The sequence below is a fragment of the Adelges cooleyi genome, unplaced genomic scaffold (genome assembly GCF_023614345.1).
Source record: "Adelges cooleyi isolate 19-005CV unplaced genomic scaffold, UGA_ACOO_1.1 ACOO_flye_CR_arks_rails_tigmint_CR_PRNA_793, whole genome shotgun sequence".
NCBI classification, from domain to species: domain Eukaryota; kingdom Metazoa; phylum Arthropoda; class Insecta; order Hemiptera; family Adelgidae; genus Adelges; species Adelges cooleyi.
The window spans coordinates 492,148-513,439 of record NW_026096506.1 but is presented as its reverse complement, the minus strand read 5'-3'; the positions used below and the strand labels follow the sequence as shown (position 1 = coordinate 513,439).

The 21,292-nt window shown below is 31.9% G+C and overlaps 1 protein-coding gene and 1 long non-coding RNA gene across 2 annotated transcripts in view; both read right to left on the bottom strand.

The window, feature by feature from the left end:
• LOC126845487 (uncharacterized) overlaps positions 1 to 4,066 on the bottom strand; it is a 42,615-nt gene extending 38,549 nt beyond the window's left edge. Inside the window, exons 1-2 of the long non-coding RNA XR_007686780.1 lie at positions 3,843 to 4,066; positions 3,621 to 3,772 (exon numbers count right to left, since the gene is read on the bottom strand). This is a non-coding gene — a long non-coding RNA (uncharacterized LOC126845487). The remainder of the gene's footprint in view (positions 1 to 3,620; positions 3,773 to 3,842) is intronic.
• An 8,292-nt stretch (positions 4,067 to 12,358) lies between these two features.
• Positions 12,359 to 20,260, bottom strand: LOC126845484 (uncharacterized). The gene is made up of 5 exons (XM_050584131.1): positions 20,105 to 20,260; positions 19,546 to 19,632; positions 19,261 to 19,332; positions 16,806 to 16,938; positions 12,359 to 12,534 (listed from the first exon to the last, which is right to left on the bottom strand). The coding sequence occupies exons 1-5, from the start codon at positions 20,240 to 20,242 to the stop codon at positions 12,440 to 12,442; spliced, it is 525 nt and encodes a 174-aa protein (XP_050440088.1). The 5' UTR covers positions 20,243 to 20,260; the 3' UTR covers positions 12,359 to 12,439.
• Positions 20,261 to 21,292: the final 1,032 nt, after the last annotated feature.

Below are 21,292 nucleotides of genomic sequence, written 5' to 3'. Positions count from 1 at the left end.
GCTGCATTATCCATAAATTGGTTAGGTGAAAGGTAAGAATCAAGCTCATAAGCAGTTGATTTTATATCGTTTTTTATGATAGCTGCTGCCTTTTCTACTATTCCTAGCCGTTCCTCTTTCCTATTTTCTTTTTTCGGAGCTGTATGCACGCATCGTTCAATAATCTAAATCCGGTATTTTTGAAACAACTGGTTTTTTCACGCGGTTTTTTTTAAATTATTATATCCGTACCATACTTCTCAACCAATTTGTTGCTAAAAGTTTTTTCGTCACATGTTCCCATCACCTTGTTATACAAAAATTGCATGGTGGACAGACGCACGTGCATGACCGACGGCGACAGGTTATCAAACATAAACAATAGCGCGCAAGGTAAAACCCAAATATAATGCAAAATCGAAAAAATTATTTTCCTCAAAAACCCATAGAAACAGACCGCGTTCGGATACAACGAAAAGCGTCCGAGTCGTCGAAAAACGCGTAAAACGTTCGTCATGAACGTTTATGTACGATTTTGTTGATCGCTTAAGAAATTCATCAATACTTTTAATTTTCTTGTAAACGTCTTAAATAGTCTAAACAGTAACAACCTAATAAATGGGATTTTAAAACGCATTCTACATTGTCTATATAATGTATTGTTATAGCGGTAAAACTGGCGTTATTTTAAAGATGTCCAGCTATCCGTAGTAAACGCAATGCATTGCGCATTCTTTAAATTATTTTTTATTTTTAGTTTGGTTTTTCTAATAACTGCGGATTATTAGATTTCGAAACGGGTTTTCTTGAAGGAATTCCATAACCGGGATTAAGCACTTTAATAAAATGTTTAAATTCAGTATTTTCAACCAGACTTAATGGCTGAAACTCCTTAAGCACTCATTATGTGTAATTATTCGTCAATTTGTTGCGATTATAACACAGATATTGGTCTTGGAGTATATGTTGAAATAAGTGCCTTGAGTTCGAGTGGAATTTAAAAGGACTGTATTAGTTTTAAAAGTTGATGGTTGATATTGAAATTCAGACGCAACCCTTGTCCGGATCATCGAGATTTTGCTTTGGGTATCTATAACTATTTCAGTGCTTACCTTCTTTTCAGCTTCATATTGTATAATATGTTTCCTTTTTAAATGTCTACTAAAGTTCGCGGTCGTTTACCTTTAGAAGAATAAGACACCGAACTAGAGCTCTGCACGGTCCGTGTTTTTGTGGACTGGACCGGACTATTAAAACAAAACTAAAACTGAAATCGGACCGGATCATTGAATATAATTATGAGACCGAACTAGACCAGATCTTAAATAAGATTTCGAGTACATAATAGAATTTAAAAAAACAGACCACAAGAAATCCTCTTAATAAAATTTAAATGTCTTATAATTTTTCACTCCACTCTATTGAATCCTATATAAATTGTCTCTTTCGATGGCCACTATCGCAATAAAAATTAGGTTTTCACTTGCCGGGTTTAAATTCGCCAAAATCATCGTCATAAAATCCAAGACTGCCATTTTCCATTGTGCTTAGTCATTGTCCGTCTCCACCGTTTCCATTGGCGTTATCCGGACCGGAGGCAAAGCTGCTATAGCTCGATGCGACCTTAGAGACGAGCCACTCCCTACTGCCGTACCTCGGGGTCCGAACCCTCCCAGTAGAGATCTACTGACCCTTTTAATAAATCAAGTGATGATTTTAGTACACTGAATGAATTACTATACTTTGAGAGTTGGATAACATTTGTTTGTTTATTGATTAACTTTAATGTATTTTTCTGCTGGTCTGCTGGAATGATTTATTATATGCGTTATATTTTTGTGTGCAGTATGTATCACAGACACCGAATATATTGTATGCAACTTGCCCGAGTGTTTCGAACGGCGCGCTGACCTACGGTTTCTTATCTGGTGACCTATTGATTCGATAAGCAGTACCCGTTAGTGTTGTGCGTCTTTCGCTAATTCTATAATCGAATCGGCCGCGGAAACGCATTTATTTTGTGTAAAATACGCATTAGTAATAATATTATGGGATGCCTGTATTAATAATCTTTTTACAAAACTTATCAGTAATGTTAATAGCTGCCTGTATGGTTTCCACTCCCGTGTTGTATGTTTCCATATTGTAATACGCGGCTAGTACCCATTTAGACGTAACCACTTTAATATCCCCTCTATTTTCGAAGAATATTCCCGAAGGTTGATTTAGTTCTTGCAGTTGAAGGTTATGTTGAGCAGTCGTAACTCCCAATGTAGTAAAAAACAATCTGAAATCATATAATTTTTTATTTATATATTTTTTTTATTTTTATTTTTATAAAACATTGATAATTTATACAACTACATATATAATAATAGTAACAATTATTGTTATAAAACTAAAAACTTAAGACAATATCTACGGTAGAAAATATTATAAATTTTCCCTAAGTATTTTTATGAAACCGTCGTACGACCATCTTCTAATTACATCATTAAAAATGCATTTTAAAAGCAGCACATTTGTCGACGGATCGTTTGCCCGCGCAAAATTAATATAAAATTTTAGAAAGTCAGAATTTAAATTATTGTTTGCCAGAAAGAGGCTGTCGTACAGCTCAGTAAAAATAGCTTGTAGTTTTATTTGTTCGTTAGAAAAAACGATTCATTGCCTGCTCCAAATGGTCTTCTGTGTTAAACGGTTCCTGACCTCCGTTTTCCTTAATAATAATTGGATTTCCCGTTAGTCTTTGAAGTTTGAATTTATCCAATGAGTTAGATATAGCTCCGCTGATCAGGACTAGGTCGTTTCGATTTAAGATAACGGAACTCGAAATAGTCGAGTTGTGTAAAGTATTACACATTAATTAAAAGTTACCCAAAACATCAGTAAGCGATAATCTGTATTCCACGTGAGTAGTATGTTTTGGCCGTACCGGCTCCTGTTATCAATAATAATAGTAATAATATTGTTTATAACCATGTATCCATACCAATTGATGAATTAGTGTATATCAGTTTTATTGCCTAGACGGCCATTATTAGTTTATCTAACATTACTAGTACATATATTTTTTTTTTTTTAATTCGAAATATACAATCTATGCCCTAGGCATAATAAGAATATGTGCTACAAGTAATTTCACATGTATAGGGTGAGGGAAGAAACTTCCTTATTAGTACATATGAATATTATAAACGAATAAAGGTAATATCGATAAAAAAAACAAATGATTGCATAGGTGTAACGTTATAAATTAATTAAGAGCAAAGTATGGAAAAATTAATTGTGTGTGTGTGTGTGCATAATTATAGTAGAAAATATGAACTACACACATCGTGTAATTTATAAAATATCAGGAATATTATATAATATTATTATTATTATATTTAATTTTATTGGAATAAATATACTACAAATAATATATATATATATATTTAATTCGTTTATTATACGATGAAGACAAAAAAAAAAAAAAAATGGGTCACCAATCCAATTCCTCCGCGTCCCCGCTATCGCCAGTAGCATTTGGTTGAGGGTCACGTCGCATCCATCGTCGGACCAAAGGGAACTGGTAGATCCGTCTAAGGGAGAAAGAGAGTATTAATGTTTGTGACCATCGTGAATAACGGTATGCTTACTGGAAGTCGACCATCTGGGTGTTGGTGGTGGAGACGGCGTCTCAGGGATGACGTCGACCGTTGACACTTGAACGAGTGTCGGCACTGCCTAAGACGGGACTGGCGACCAAGTCCCGGGGTCCATTAGAATCCATTGGAAATAAATCTGGCGACTAAAAAAATCACCACTAACGAGAAAAAAAACCAGAATTAAATATAATTTAATGAAGAACTGGTACGTACCAAGTTAAAGTTGGACATTGTCGACAGTGACGTATGTTCAATCGGCAAATGATCACTGGGTAAACGTCGAACAATAATGCTGATGTACACTATTTATTGAAAATGATAATCGATCACGCCATACGCGGGTGAATATATAGGGTCAAATGAGTATAGATATACATACCAGTAGTGGAGTATATGGAAATTAAAAAAAAAAAGCAGACAGAATTATGATAGATATGATATGCATCCAAAGTGCGTGGCAAATAAATAATAGGTCACAAGATCATCCGGATAAAAAACGTGTAATTGTATTTTTTTGTGCATTATATTTTATTTTTAATAAAATGTTTAATTACATTAAGATCATTATAATTTAAATTCAAAATTAATGATAATAAATCATCACACAAATAATTTATCAAATTTACCAATAATATTATACTAATATAACGTACGATTAACTTGTACGATTGACCATTACAAAAAAGATTAGAGAATTCTATAGTCTTTTGTGATTTGTCAATGTTAACAAATTATTGAAATAAAAAAAAAACACAGCCTGACTGACAACTATAGGACAATTCATTTTTATTACTTAATTATAATGGAAACTAAAATAATGTTAAAATTAATATGTTTTAACGTAAAACATAGGTTTAGATTTTAAAATACCTGTTAAGAGATTGTTCCGTGTAAAGTAACTATGCCGGATTGACGATAAGCAATATTTTGTGGACAACTGATAAGGATCAAGAATAATGAAATGTTATATTATGTAGAAATAATTTTGACCATAAGACTATGTTATAATCTATGATTTTAATAAAATTGGTACGATAAATATACTATGTTCAGAAATCTTTCCTAAAATACTACACTTACTAAACAGTTATGGGGTTTTCATACACCGTCGTATGCGAACGACATTTTATCGGGTTTTCCAGTGTAATGAACTGTAGAGTCCAATACAAACACTATCTTAACAGTATACGAAATATAGTAATTAAATGATTTAGACTTTAGTAAAACAAATAAACTGCCAAGATAGATTTGATTCAATTTAATATATCACTTTTATAAACAGTACTTGCACGGGTAAAACAAGTAAGAGCAATTGAATACATACTCGCTGTTTCATTGGGGTTTTATAGTACAAGAATGCAAGCTAGCATATCCTAATACTTGTGGTAAACAAGTATTAACAACGTCATTTACATAGAATTGAGTGCAATGATAAAATGCTTAAATGCTAACTAAGTATTACATCTTAATTAAAATCTACCCAAAACAACAGTAAGTAATAATGTTTTACACGTGCCATGGTCAATATTGTATCTCAAGGAGATCTGGCCATTACACCAGTCTTATTTTTATAGGTAATTATGATAACATTGAGTGTAAATATGAGAGTAATGTTTTTATTTTTTACTGCTTGTGGTGGACAAGTCGGATCATAAAAATGAGCTGACAACGGTGGAGAATGACAACGTATGTCAGGTACAGAGTCTATTGTTTCTACTGGATTTGTAGGTATAACATAAGCAATGATGACAAATATAATTAAAATAATACAAAATAAAACAGTTAAACTAAAAGTGATATACAATAAAATATTATGAAAAGTTAAAGAGGAAAACAATGTGTCGTGTATGATGTCATCAGAGTATAAGTCATTAATATCCAAGGTGGATATTGAAATATCTTTTAAGTTAGTGAGTTCTATACAGTGGCGTAAAAAGGTCATTGAAGGCCCGTGTGCAGACTAATATGGGCCCTCCAAAAACTTATTATAAAGTATAAAAGATTCAACATTAATCAAATAAAAATACTGGAATTACTTGAGAAAATTTTTCCTCCTTGACTTTAAATTTGCAAAGTCGTTTATAATTTTGTCAATTTCAAGTTCTGATTTTTTTTCTCTTTCAATATTGAGAATTGCAATATTCGTAAGTCTGTCTTGTGAAATTGAGTTTCTAAGATAATTTTTTATGAACTTAAGCTTAGAAAAAGAACGTTCGGCAGAAGCGACTGGAATAGTCAGAAAAATTAAACGCAGCGTAAACACGTCATGAAAAGACGATGCCAAGTCATGTTCGATTAAATATACTGTTAGCCTAACATTGTTAGGTCTCTAATATTATGTAACATAGATGTTGAGTTATTAACACAAAGAAAATTTCTTAAACATAAAAGTTGATTTGTAATATCTGAACTTAATTTATTCTTATATTGTATGTGTAAATCGTAGGATGCTTTAATTATAATTCGTTCCTCTATTGTAGTAAGATTTATTGGTTTTAAAAAAGAAAACTCATCACTTATTGTTTTAAGACCTTTAAACCTTTCTTTAAGCTGAAACAATGCCGTGTCCAGTGTGGGATAAAATACTTTAACTTTAAAATTGTCCTCAGTTATAGAAAGTCTTCGGTCACAATCAACTTCTTCGTGGTACCTAACAGCAAATCTATCACGTTTACAATTGAAGTTGAAAGGTATTTTCCATGTAACACAAAGACTTTTGGCGTCTTCTACTATATTATTATAATTAGCTCGTAAATTAGTTAAATCTTCAAAGGCATTATCAAGTTAAACAACAGCAAATTCTATATTGAAACATCATTAACTGGAGAGTTTTAGATACTATATTTAATGATCGTAATATCCGTTCCCAAAAACTTAAAATTAATACAAACTCAGCTGATTCGAGCTTCTTTTTCAAGGAACCACCTAAATTTTTTTCATCAGATTTATGAGACGTAAGTAGAATATGAGTAAGTGCTTTGATAATGTCAAAATATCGTTCCATTAATGCGAATACAGAGTCGTGGCGTGTTTTCCCATCGTGTTGGGCAGACTCTCTTTAAGGTTTTCTTTTGAATTTTTAATTCAACGTCTTTCCCTAAAGCTAGTAAAGCCCATCTAGGTGCACTTACACTAAAAAAGTTGTAAACATCTTGAACTATATTGAAAAATGTCTGAACGTTACTAGAGCTTTTTGACGCATCTGAGATCACTAAATTGAGGTTATGAGCACAACAATGTACATATAAAGCGTTGGGAAAATCCGATCGAATTAAAGTTTGAACACCTGAGTGCTGTCCGCTCATAACTGCTGCACCATCATACCCTTGCCCGAAACACTTATTGATACTAAGACCAAACGTCAATAATGTTTGACGTAAAAGGTTTGCATAGTCAACAGCATGATGTTTATCAAGTACCAAAAATCCCAAAAACGATTCTTTGATTTCAATTTTCTTGTTTTCGTAGTTAACTAATACATAACGTATAATAATACTCACTTGGTCAACTTTTTTAATATCTTGAGTAGAATCCAGTATTATTGAAAAACCACAAGATTTTCTGATGTCACCACAAATTATTTCACGAACTTTATTAGCTAATATTTCAATTATTTAATTTTGTATTAATGGACTTAAGTACTTGATTTTGTGTTTAGGATTACTCACTAGATTATTTAAAATTGGATCAAATTCCGCTAATAAATTAACAGTACGTAAAAAATTTCCTTCTAAACACTTTTTTAATGATCCAATTTTTCCTCTATGCTCTCTTAATGCAGTATTTCCCGCTGTTAATGATAATATGATTTTAATCAAACGTAGTAAAATATTTCTCCAAAATGTAGCCTCTTAACTATATTGCATTTCTAATTCCTTATCTATCAACCTATTTTTCACCCATATGATCCGCATATTTGTTGATTCTAAGTGTTGAATTGATATTTCATGTCGATGAATGCTTTGTGATAAATGTTTCCAATCATCGATTCCATTTATCCATTCAGACTTAAAAGAAGTACTTTTTCTTAGTAATATTTAAATTATTTATGACTAAAATGTTGATATTAACATTATGAACTTGATTAATTTACCTATATTCAAATTATCAACAGTTTTTTCATCGATTTGAATCTCTGGTGACTGGATCAATTCATTTAATTCTGAAGCTTGAGGTTCATCTGCTATAAAATACAAAATTATGTATATTTAATTTAATAGGTAATATTGTAATAATAATAATAATAATAATAAATTTTTGGTACGCGGTTAAAAAGTGTTAAGTTAAAAATATACTTTTAATTTCAAGTTATGTTTAAAAAATATTGAAAACATTAAATAGTTCTAATTTAAATGAAATTGATATTTAGTACAAAAAAACATTATTTTTAAATTATTCATTTAGAAAAAATTGTGCATAGGTCACCCTTATAATAATGATAATAATTTTACTTTAACTCTAGGTACCTATATTCTTGAGGGTATCCAAAAAAAAAAGTATATGCTATAGGTATACCTAACTAGACATTTAATAGGTACTCCTACTAGTAATATTTAAATTAATTATGACTAAAATGTTGATATTAACATTATGAACTTGATTGAGAATGATATAGGTAAATTGACATTTTTTTAAGATCTTAAAACCTTTTAAATTTGTAATTTATCTTTAATATCAATCAATAAACACCGTAAGAATCTTATAATTGACTTAACTTATTTGTTCCAAACATCGAGTTTTTTTTACAATTCTAAATGAGTCAAAACACGATTTTGAAAAAAAATCTGGTTTAACTCCTTTTGACCGCGCACTACATATAATAATAATAATATATAATAGGTAAATATTGTTCAGCAATCAGCATATTATAACTAAATAATAGGTACTACTTAACAATTTCCTATTTTTTCCGGTTTAAAACCAGACCAAGGCGGAAACTGCGTTAGCATTGTTTCAGCCTAGACTGATAAATTTTTACTTACCTATTCTAGGAACAACAGCAGGAATTGTAGAAAAAAAGTTGTTGATTTTCGGTAATTTTGACATTTTCTCTTGAATATCCTTCTTCTTTTTTCGTTTTTGGTATCCACTCAAACAATTTTTATCATCAGACATTTTATTGCGAATTATTTTTAGTATTTTAGTATTGTTTTTAATAGCACGTTTATTATAAACTGTCACTACAATACTATATGTGTTAAAAAAAAATATTAAATAATTTAATATTTAATAAAAATAAAAATACGAATCATATTATAACATAAACATAACAAACAAAACACTTTCAAAGTTAAACGAAATCCAAATATTGGTAAGTGTGTACACTTTACTGTGTCATTAACATAGTAGCACACTATACAGTGCTGAAGCTATGCCAACCTTGCTATAATATAACAGTATTGTTATTGTCGGCATTATCACTATATTTTCCCATTTTATTTTTAGCCATAAGCCAATATGGAAAGCAATAATATAAAATAATATCGGTACTTATTTCGACAACTATTAGGTATAATAATATAAATTATACTTTGTACGCTATTTATAGTATACCAGTTTGATAACTGTTCCAGATATGAGATACGTTGTAGTTAATATTTTTTTCTAAATCAGGCCCCCAATGATATTATATTATTAACATATGCCGTATCGGTATAGACTATAGATGCATAATACCAATACAAGGTCCGTATTTCTTAGTATTTTTTTCAGATATCAAAATAATACACCTATTTCTGTGAAATTTTTAATCGAATGACGAATATAGAAATAGCCAGTAGGGTATTGTAGGTTTAGCTGAGGGCCCCCTTTGGTCCCAGGGCCCGTGGCATTTGCACACCTTGTCCACCAGGTATTTACGCCACTGGTTCTATACTATCACGTTTAATGGATGCCTTAAATAATTTGGATATTAAAGAAACATCAAAAGAATGAGATAAACTTGGAATAAAATCTGGAAGTAATGCAGGATGTTGGACATGAGTTGGTAAAAGAATATCCTTATCGGAATAAGCTTTACAAGAGTCCTGGAGTTCGATGATTCTTACACCATTTAAAGGATAAGAAACTGAGTCAGACTCTGCTGAGCAAGTTACAAAAAGAGTGTCTGAAACAGTGATATAGATCCATTTGTTTGTATATTGAAGTTTATGAAAGATAGAGAAAGTTAATGGGAAAAATTTGACATCGCACATAGACGGAATTGTTTTAGCTCCTTTAAAAAGTAATATTTCACATGACGGTATCATTTCACGAGGGTGTACAGTTTGAAATTCAGGACACAATATAAAATCTTTAGCTTGTTTACAACGTAAAATATCAATTTCATTAAAATTAGTGTAAAATTTTTTAGTTTTGCTAATAGCCATATAATCATATTGTGGCTGTACATACATAAAATGGTAATTGTCATTAACAAAATTAAACCGGTTTAGGTAACAATGCATACAGAGATAATTCATGTTGATATACTAAATATCAAAATAAATACAATATTATCATTCGCATAGTATATCTTTATGTCAGAGAGCCTAACTCATTAGCATCGTTATTGGAAAGATCGATAGGTAGATCAGTACCTGAAGGTAATGAAACTTTAATATCTTTGAACTGAGCAATAAGCTCGTCATTTTTAAATATTCGCGGATGGATTTGCCCTAACTTTGCGGATTGAATAATGTTGGAAATGTCTTCTAGGTTTAATGTGTATTGTATAAAAAGTAATTGTAATTGTGAAACATATGTGTTAAAGTTAATTAACCCGTTAACTCCTGTAATTGTTGTTTTGATAGCTTCAAGAAGCTGTAATTGAGAATCGAATTTTGTATTTAAATGCTGATAAGATCTGATTACATTAGTTTGTTTATTTATTAACTTTAATTGATGTTTATTTTCTCTAATCAATGTGTCAATGTTTGTATTTTGTTGAGACACGCATTGTGAGTTACATGTACCAAAGAGAATGTGTGCAATGGAAGATCTATTCGGTGAGTACAGATCGGGTTTGTCTCTGTAATCCTACCGATTGAAATATGTCGCTTTGCCGATTTCCGATGTGTGTGCTGATGTTAATCATTGATTGTGTAAGTTGAATACATTTTGCCGAAATCGTTGAGTTATCCTGAGGAATGTTTGTAATGACCGAAGTTATGCGAGAGTTAAGTTCCTTAAAATATGATCGTACATAGTAAGATTTAAATAAGTGATTAAATTCCAATGTGTAGTTTGAATACGTATGGGTCCTCGATTTTCAAAATAAAGTCCGCCTAACTGAGGCAGATCGAGTTCGTGGAATGGTGGTATTTCGGAAAGAATGTGATGAAAGTAGATGGAAAGAACAAGAACCCTGTAACATGAATTTACGTATTTAGTAATTGATATTAATTAAATAATCCAACCTTTATTTTGTCCAAAGGTGGACCACGTACCTACCGGTCAATTAAGGTAAGCCATTTTGTCCGGGTTTCGTTAGCACTCAATCAAGAGACCGTGAGCCCCTCCACCACGACAAGGTGGACCCCACGGAAGGGTGATTGCTTGAACCTAACCTAACCTAATCTAACCTTAGTAGCCATCACGATTATCTGTTACTTTTTTTGCTTCGGGTAATTCTTTAGATTGTGAAGGCACGTCTTCTCTGGTGCTAGACTACTCGTCTAAGTCAGCTTGCAACCATTGTGGTTCTTTCCACCATAAAGAATTTTGCCGCAGTTGAGTTGGACTACAACCTTTTAATAAAACGTCCGGTGGACTGTCGTTCATCACAACCATCTGTTTATCCATAGTGCTATTGAAACATTATCATGTGATTTAGAAAGCATTCATAATGCTGTAAATGTTTGCTATTCCACTTCCATAATAACCTCGAATAAAAATATTCTATTACTTGTTGCTTGCACTATCGTCAGGACCTAACTGCCCTTTTTTTTTTTTTGAATGTCTCATATATCGATGACGTGGTCATCATATAACACCAGTACATCAGTAGTATCGTTTACCATCGAGTTCATTGTACCCACTTAAAATAAGTATAGCAAGAAAGCATCGATTTTTTTCTTTAGAGTTATTTGGGTTGGATCAAATTTTATATTGAGTATAGAGTTTAATTTTTCCCCCCGAAAGTTCTAAAACGTTTTTAGTAAACCTTTTTTCAAACACTTCAACACTTGTCAAACCTTTAAATATCGAATAATCGGATGGAGGTAGTGACACGGCATTGCTATTATTTAAGTCCCTATCATATATGCATTTGAATTGGCGTAAATATATAAAAGAGACATATGAGAAAAGTTGGGCATCTTCTTTCTATACCAGCCGCAAATTTTTGTATCCCATGGAATGTGGATGAATTTGTTCTGTAGAGTGAATGTAATTTTTCTCAAATCTCAAGGAGACCTCTGATGGTTATTTTTTTAGGGGGTTATACCGTTCTCCAAAGCTTCTTCTCTCCATTTTTTTAACATATTGAGCTAACGATCAACTTGATGATTCGAGTCATATCACTTAAACTGCGAATGAAGTTTTCGATTTTCTCGTTTGTACTTAAGTGTTGTTTTTAAATAAATTCAGTAACAGCTCGTAATTAACTATATATTAACTATATAAACAACCTAGTCTCATTTATAGTTGGTTGTGGGGAAGTTATAGTTTCATGAGCATTCTATGTGTGCACTTTGATAGCTAATTACTACCTTCTTGTAAAAAAAAAAACACGGTTCATATGCATTGAAGTCAAGTTTATATTTTAAACGTGTCAACTGTTATAATATCGATACTGTGCAATATTTAAATTTAGTGTAAAATATTTGGGTTCATTGCAACCTAGAATTAATTGTTTCAATTTGCTGATGATTTAACGTATGATACATCACTGACATAAACGCTTCTCTGCCTATTTTTTGTTGATCTGGAACAATTAAAAAAATACTAGGTTAATGTTGATATAACGAAACATTTTTCAAAATTTTTAGTCATTTTATATAGCGGATACCATAGCATGTATTATTGGTTTGTATAATTATTTTATGAAACAATTTAAGCTACCAAAAGTGTTGTCAAAAAAAAAAATCGATTTTTATTTTATTCCAACACTATTTTAACGGGGTGCCACTGAGAACAACTCACTTTTCGTCGTGAAACATAAGTTTTTAATTTTTTTGTTTGTCAATATCGGACGGTATCTGACCGTTAGCGCGCAAGCTGGACCGTTGTTTCTGTTGTCGCCATAAGGCAGTGAAATGCTAAGGCCAGGACAGGACGAAATTTTGCATGACCTGCGGCGAAGAGAATCACCAGACAAGAAATTGCATGGCCCCTTCTCACTATGTTTTATGCCAGATTGGAAGAATGCCGACCAATATTCAGGAAGTGGAAAGTGCGAGGCTTACAGAAGAGTAACAGCCAAACCTAATACTTCCAATGACGCAAATATTATTGGTGTTATGATTTTCGTTTATCAATTCACAGTTATCTCAAGTTTTATTATATTTTTAACAGAAGTTCGGAACTAATTCCGGAATAGGTTCCTTGTTACTCCCTGTTGTAATCGTTCCGGAACAAATACTCCGAAATTCGCTCCTTTAAGTTAATTGTTCTGGAGAAAATACCTTGGAATTCGTTTCTTAAGATTTTCGTGCGGGGCAAATAAAATATACCTAATCGTTCCTTGTCATAAATCGAGCAAAATGTATGTTTTACGTATTATGTTATTTCGTTCTAGTTTTTACATTTCTCTCCTTACCCAAAACTTTTAATAAAAAATATAAATCTTCTTCTTCTTTATCTTCGCCTTACACTCCCAACTACATGCGGTCGGCCACCATAGTCCTACACCTCCATAGAACTCGGTCTTCTAAATCTCGTTAAATCACTTAACCTAACCTAACCTAACCTTTACTCTCACCTACAACTTCCATCGTCACCTTTTTTATAGCATTTACTACCCTATTCCAAATTTCATCTACATTTCCCTCCATGCTTCAATTTACTTCTTCCTTCATTCTCCTCAGAACCAACTTTTCTTTATCACCCGCTAACTTCCAACACCTAATCTTTGGCATTTTATCTTTGTGCTCTTTTCTCTTGTTCATACTGCTTCCTTCACACCAGAAATCCATGACCATTAACCTATGCTGCGTTACCACACTTTCCCCTGGAATTACTTTACAATCCACTATTTGTGATCTATAACTTTTACTCTTGTTAGTTATATAATGCTCTTCTCTCTTCCTATACAAATTATTCACAACTGCCAACTCATACGCCTGCGCAAAATCAAGTACTCTCTCGCCCATTTCATTTCTTTCTCCAAAACTATAACCTTCGTGTACTCTTTCATACGCTGTCTTATCAGTCCCTAGATGTCTATTCATATCAACACCGATCACAATTTCCTCTTGTCCCGGTATTCCTTGCACCACCTCATCCATCTCTTGCCAAAATTCTTCCTTCAAACGTTCTTTACGCCCTACTTGCGGAGCGTAGCACTTACTACATTCAATACCTTACTCCCTAAAATTAATTTTACTATTATTACTCTATCACTTTTCCTCACAACTCCTACCACGTTTGCTTTCATCTCTTCATCCACTACCACTCCCACACCATTCCTGGTACTAGACTTCCCTGAAGTGATTTCAAACCAGGGAACATATGTTCTTCCCCTACACCGTTGACATCTCGAACGTTGGGTAGACTCGTGCACATAATAGGTGCATCGGCTACCGCACTCGCTGTCGGGCCGGTACTCGCTACACACATCCGCTGGCCATCCTCCCCTCCAAATATATGGCTACTTCTAGCCCGTTGCCCCGCGAACATCCGAGATCCACTTTACACAGGCTGCCAACCTGACCGCATTAGAAATCATCTTGCATGTTTTATCATTTTAGCCGTTATGCTTTAAGTAGACTGTAACTTTTTTTGTTGGCCGAAGATACTATAAAAAAAAACTAAAGCAAAAAAACTGAAAATACCTTATACGACCATAACCGAAAAAATATTAAAAAAAATCCCAAAAATTTTTAGAACATTCTTTTCATCGTAATAGCCATGCAGGCAGAGTTTCAAAAAGTTATGAAGGGATGCTCCAAACGTTCGTTGTGTAGTGATCCCCAGAGGTGATTACTACAATATTATTTTTATTTGACGACTCGGCGATCACGAACGAAAGAAAGGAAACACTTCAGATTTGTTAGGTTAAACATTATGTTTAATTATTTATTGTAGGTACTTAAGCATGAACAAAATACAAATAAAATATGAATTAAAACTAATATAAAAAAAACTGAGTGTTATTATTTAAAAACAACCAAGTTAACAAGTAGCAACCATTTACGATATACTGTCGCGTTCGATTACAATTCACCAACAATTCGCCTTGGCTACTTAGAAAATGATGTAAAGATAGTTAAAATGAGATAGAGATGATGAAATGATAGTTAACTTATTATACGGGCACGTCCTACGTGGGAACGTGCTTGTTAGAGCTATAACTTATCATCACGTAGGTTTACTACAGTTGGTAATTGGCGTTTTGACCCATATATAAATATTAATTACAATTTATATAGTATATACTATAAAAAATACTAAAAACAATGTATGCGACTAAGATTCGTCAACATTATCGGTCCTTTAGTCATGAATTAGACTTGCAGTTAAAAATAATGAAATGTATTGATTTATTTATTGTTAATTATTTTTTTTTTATATACTTATAATGTAAGACTAATTTAAAGTTTAAATTAGTCACAATATAAATTCCATAGAAACTATTGGCAAGTTAAAACAATTATAAAAGCTAATAACAATAAAAGCTTAATATCAAAGCTATTATTATAGATACAGGGTACAATTATTTTGTAGTTTTCCGAACTTCTTTATTAGTTTATTTAGCTACTTAAGTATTTAGTAGCGCTGTTGCTGCTGATACGTTAGTACTCAGTAGCTTTAATATCTAGTCATTTATCACGTTGTGCTCAATTTACCCTTGATTTAATTAATGTATGGGATATGGGGTTACTATTTGATATATTCCTCTAAAACTACCTAAAGCAATACGGAATACCTTTAGAATCAAAAATTACTCATTTAAACAAAATGGCTGACATTTTTAGAAACATAAAGGTTATTGATAATACCATGAGGCATGATTAAAATATACAAACAATAATATATAATATAATATAAATAGCATTTTAACTAAGGGTTCGAGGATTATTCTAACTGTTCAGTTTTTACATAATACTAGTGTTTTATAGTTTCACTGTTTCTATATTATATATTCTATGTAATAATATAATCTATTGTTCTAAATTGTAATTACCATATGTTTTTATCAATAGTAATGTGTTAATCACTTAATTTATTCTTGTTGTGCTATTTATTCAAATACTCGTTTTACTCTATACTATATAATATTAGTGTATAGTATTTCATCAAATCTTCTCGAGCAAAAAAAAAAAAAAGACAATTTAATATATTTGATTTTATTTGAATGGTCTGCTGCAGAAGAACTGTATTGTAGCTTATTCAAAAAAGGAAATGGAAAAAAATGTCATCTTATCCGCATGGTATATTACCAATAGTGAGAAGTAAAAAGGAAAAAAGTTAAATCAATATCTGATTTAATTTTGGTGTGTCAAAGCGTTCCATTAATACTAATCCAAATGATTTTTAGGAAAGCTGTTTGTTTGCGATGATTCGCTACTTAAATAATTACTTATTTTTTACATGATATGTGCTTTCTTTAGCACATGTCTTATTTGAGATTTTTACCATAAATTCGTATACCAAAACAGTTTTTGTAACTACATCTAATTATCTTTCAGGTAGACAATTGTCAGGCATTGTTGGTAGACATTGTCGCGTAGACAATGAAAATTATGAAACATACGTTGAATAGGTGTTACCATTTTTTTTTTTAATGCATTAAAAACCTTCTTAGAAAACATGTTAACCCCTGGCTTTAAAAACATGTCCACACAGACTGTGCTTTACTTCTTCATTCCGTTTTTAAATATTAAGGTTAACGCGTAAAACATAAAAAAACAAATATGATGAAATTGCATCCATATTGTCATCACTATTGATATCCGCAATATCAGTCCAATTTCTTCGAATTGTGTTTAATATTTAAATGCTAAGTAAAATACTGAATATTATTGTTATATTTACCACCGTTGAAATTTTCTGTAAACCAGCCATTCATGTGTCCATGTAGATCGGGTGTTACAAGTTCGGTCAATTGTGCATAACTCATGTAACCTGTTTTATCACATCCCGTTTTACACCATATCTCTTTTAACACCTGAAATGTTTTTGAGAATTTCATAAAATTTCAACCAACGAAATTTGTCCAAAATTAATTTTAGCAAACATAAAATGTCGCATGCAAGATGGGCAAAAACAATAATAAGTAATCAGTATCCAATCCCATTTTATTTAGAAGCAAAACCTGGGTTACATAACAAAAAAAAATATTGCGTTAGAATATTAGGTTTGTGTTGGAATAAAATAAAAAATTACACCTAAAAGTATTCAATTGAAATTGATTTAATTATTATTATTCCTAGGTTTTAATAACTAGTTATTTTTGGCTGATTTAACCTATCATCGGCGCGGCGGCTTTAATAGTGATTATTTTTTATCATCAACGCATAAGTCTTCTCCCTAATTATGTTCCCCACGGATGTTACTTCCATTTCGAGGCCAAAATAAATCGTCTTCGCTTCCGTGGAGATTTTGCCCATGCAATCCCATACAGCGGAGCTGTTTTCAGACATGATGGAAAACCGTCAAATCCAAAGGTATTGACGGTTACCAAACACGCTGTATTAGCGCGAACGACTCGTAAACCGGAACCTGGGGCTATTTGTCTGCGTACTATGCGCCTGCCGAGTTTTAAGGCCGCAGACCCAAAGGGGGGGGGGGGGAAACGATTTTTCAGCCCTCTCTGGTGGTCGCGGGTTTTGCCCTAACCCTTTGAAATTTGGCAGGGACCTTCAGGCCGTTGCCTTGAGCCGGTATGCAAAAGTTGGGGGCTTAACCGCTTCCAGTCGTTAGCTGCTGGGCAGCTGCCTAATCCTTGGATGTCAACTGCTGCCAGACGCGCAGTTTTTGTCCGATCTACCCGAAACTCGGTGCCTGGCAGTTACTGACCACTACCTAGATGGTCACTGAGTTTGGTTCTTCTAGCCCAAAAGGGGGGAGTCGAATTTTTGACCGCCTCTGTCAAAATTTGGCGCCAAATTGGGCCTAACTCCTCGAAATTTAGTAAAGACCGTCGGACAGTTGTCCCAAGCCAGCGTGCTGAATTTGGGGAGAATCACTCCAGCTACCAGCCTTAAATCTTCTTTTTTTCGTACCCAATTTTGTGAATAAAAAAAATATGAAAAATGTATAATTTATATGTCTGCTACCCTCATGGCCTTATAACTATTGTAATTATCTAATGTAATAATAAATATTATTCATTTAACATTTTTTAATATGTCGAGCGTATTTATATATGTATTTATGCAAACCGAGACGAGCGTTACGTTACGGTTTTTCTTCGTTGACCCCCAGCTTCAAAAAATTGAAAATAAATATTTAAACTTAATTTTATAAGTTTTTAACTTTTACCAACAATATAGTTGCTGATTTGTTGATTTATTTGGTAAACATAATATTCTGAGAACCCCTGGTCTCGAGTTTTTTGCGCCGCCGCTGTTGTGCCAACTTATCTGGCAATTTTTTTTACCAACTTCTATAACAGATTTCCTAAAACGCTTTGCTGCATTATTTTCTCAATAAAAAAATGGATTGGTAGGTAAACTCGTCCAGTACACCTGGCGACCGTTACGGTTTAAAAGTAGTAGGGTCAACAAAGTAGTAAAAGTGAAGAGGTGCTACCAACATATTTCTTTTGGAGGTTGTATAAACAATTGAGTAATGCAGTTTTTAAAATAAAAAATTAAAACAAATGCTATTGATATTTGATTAACTCGTAACAAATGCCCAATCTCAATCAGAATCACTAAACAGTGAACCGTGATTTCATATTTCCCTATTACTGATAACATTGACGTCCGACCATAAGTTTCGAACCCCTGATCTGTTCAGACGCGTGACGTCACAGTGACAAGATAACCTAGACGTATGTCTCGAAAAATCAGCTATAAAACAATGACGCTTATGAATATCACTACTAATTAAAAGTAAATCAAAATGTTTTGGTTTTTTAGCGTCGCAAACTATTATTGGATAAATTAGTCCATAAATATTGATAGATACATTATTATTTGAAACTTTTTTAACATCTTTGATTGGACTTATTTTACACAGCTTAAATCTAATTTACCACTTTTCTCTAAATAACTAAAATGTTTTTTAATGAAAAGTTTGTTATGTCATGATTAACTTCGAATGATTATTGATACCGGAATTTGAGTATGTGAGTTAATAATACCCAACACATCTGTTTAAATTATTTTTAAAAATATGAGTAATCATAGTGTGCATTATTTACACTACTACATACACTTCTTGATAATACCAATATTGTTCTTATAATGTAAAGAAGTTTCACTTAAAAAAAAAAAAATTCTAAATCATACATGTTTTAGACTATTGCTAAAACTATAATTACCGTATATGTCGCGTATATTTCTTCAGGGTCGTCTAAATGATCTCCGATCCATTCCAAATCCGATTGTCCCGTCTGATAATTAATAATTATTAAAAATACATAATATTTTAGTTAATTGGTCAATTAATAATAATTATTGTAATGTATTTTTTTTTGCTATTGTCATTACAAGGCACAGTTACGCCGAACAACAAAATGTCATCGTATTTATTTTTGCAAAAAAAATGTACTCATTCTAAAATATGCAATAGTCTAAATTTAGGCTACTGAAAAAACTATAGTTACCTGTGCTAAATCGTACTGAGTGAGCCCCCAGTCTCGTGGGCCAAAAAGAAATCTCAATCTTGCCGGAGGGCCGACCGTTTTTCCTACCTGACAATATATAACTATTATAAACACATAGTAAATTCGGCGTCATTTTTTCACCTGTGGTTGTAATTTACAAAATAATTATAATGTTTTATTTATGGAGCTAAAAAAGTTTAACAGCTGTTATTCTAAATTAATAAATGAACAGTAGTAGGAGCGAGAAATAATACAGTTATGAAACTAAGCAAAATATCTAGGCCAAATGGCAAACGGTTAAGTGTTTATACAGCGAAGATTATATTTATTTCTATTATTTAAAACCGCACAAGTTATCATGTCGGGTCGCACTCCCTTGGCTTGGCCTTTGCGACAAAGATTTTAATTATAAGTCCTTATGCTAAAATAATTATTGTTTCCTAGACTAAAATGGCTATATAGGAATACTTTAACCTGTATATTATAAATGATTAAGCAAAACTTCGACAAAAAACTAATAGTTTTAAACAAATAGTTTAAAAATAATATCAAGAATTACTTCGTTTTCAGTTGGCTCCGGTACAGTACTAGTATCTGTAGCTTCATAATCTTTTTCAGGATCTCTATGTGAAACTCCCAGTACAGTATTAGAAGCTAAGATAAAGGATAGCAACGAAATAGAGAACTTGAAGGTCATTGTAATATTCTGTGAAATATTAGCTGAAGTTTAACTGAGAGACAAAACGAATAATTTTTACTATCAGGCATTGTAGCCTAGTTTTTTTTTTATTGAATTGCAAAAAAAAACTTAAATTATACAATTACATTAATGTGTATGTCTTTAATTGCTATTGAATTTTTTAGATGTCGCATTGATATTTAAATTTCATATTTGCACAAGTATATAAACAAATATATTTATTGTGTGTAAAAACCATACAATAATGTCAAGGTCTTTAACGCAAAGATGATCCCGTGTACAAGATATAGACGCAATGACTATGTGTACATAGTCATTTGTAGACGGTGTCGTATTAGAAATTCAATATTTGTCTAATCGACTATGTGTACCTAACTATTTTAATACTTTTCGGCATATACAATTAATAACTACCTACTAATAATAATTACTATTTTAAGTCAAACCAGCATTTTGGGCTTTTTTACTCTTTATTAGTATATAAAAGGCACAAACTTATGTTAATCTTTCTAAATTCATCCCTTTATAACATTTTAAACTTATAATATTATTTCGCTCAACTTTGATTTTTTTTTCAGTTTGTGCGGGTACTTGTTATAATAGCTTGGAAAATTGTGATAATCTTAATATGTGTTTTTTTTTCAACTGCGTCATATCGTTTAATTATTTATAAAAGAAAATATAAAAAAATTGTATTATTTTCTGTAAGTGTATAATACAACTTTGTGTTACATAGCCATTTGTACACGTTTTCTTATAAAAAATAAATGTAACATCTGCCTTATAAACTATGTATAATCATTACAGTTGTGTAAAACATTTGGGATTACACATAACAATTTTTTTTACTGCGTGACGAAAAACTTGTATTGAAAAAAAGTTTTAACAAAAAAAAAAAATGAAATATATTGTTGTTTTGGCTACACTACTATTCTGTATAGTACATTTCTTAAATAGGCATATTTTAAATTTTGATAATACTTAACATTCTTTTAACGCTATTCTACTAATAATGAATTTTAATCATTATCAGTCAACCTTATTATA

Coding starts and splice junctions, on each gene's coding strand:
- LOC126845484 (XM_050584131.1), bottom strand. CDS start 20,242: ATGACCTTCAAGTTCTCTATTTCGTTGCTATCCTTTATCTTAGCTTCT. Junction 19,333..19,545: donor CTCAGTACGATTTAGCACAG/GTAACTATAGTT, acceptor ATTAATTATCAG/ACGGGACAATCGGATTTGGA. Junction 16,939..19,260: donor AAATATACGCGACATATACG/GTAATTATAGTT, acceptor AAAACATTTCAG/GTGTTAAAAGAGATATGGTG.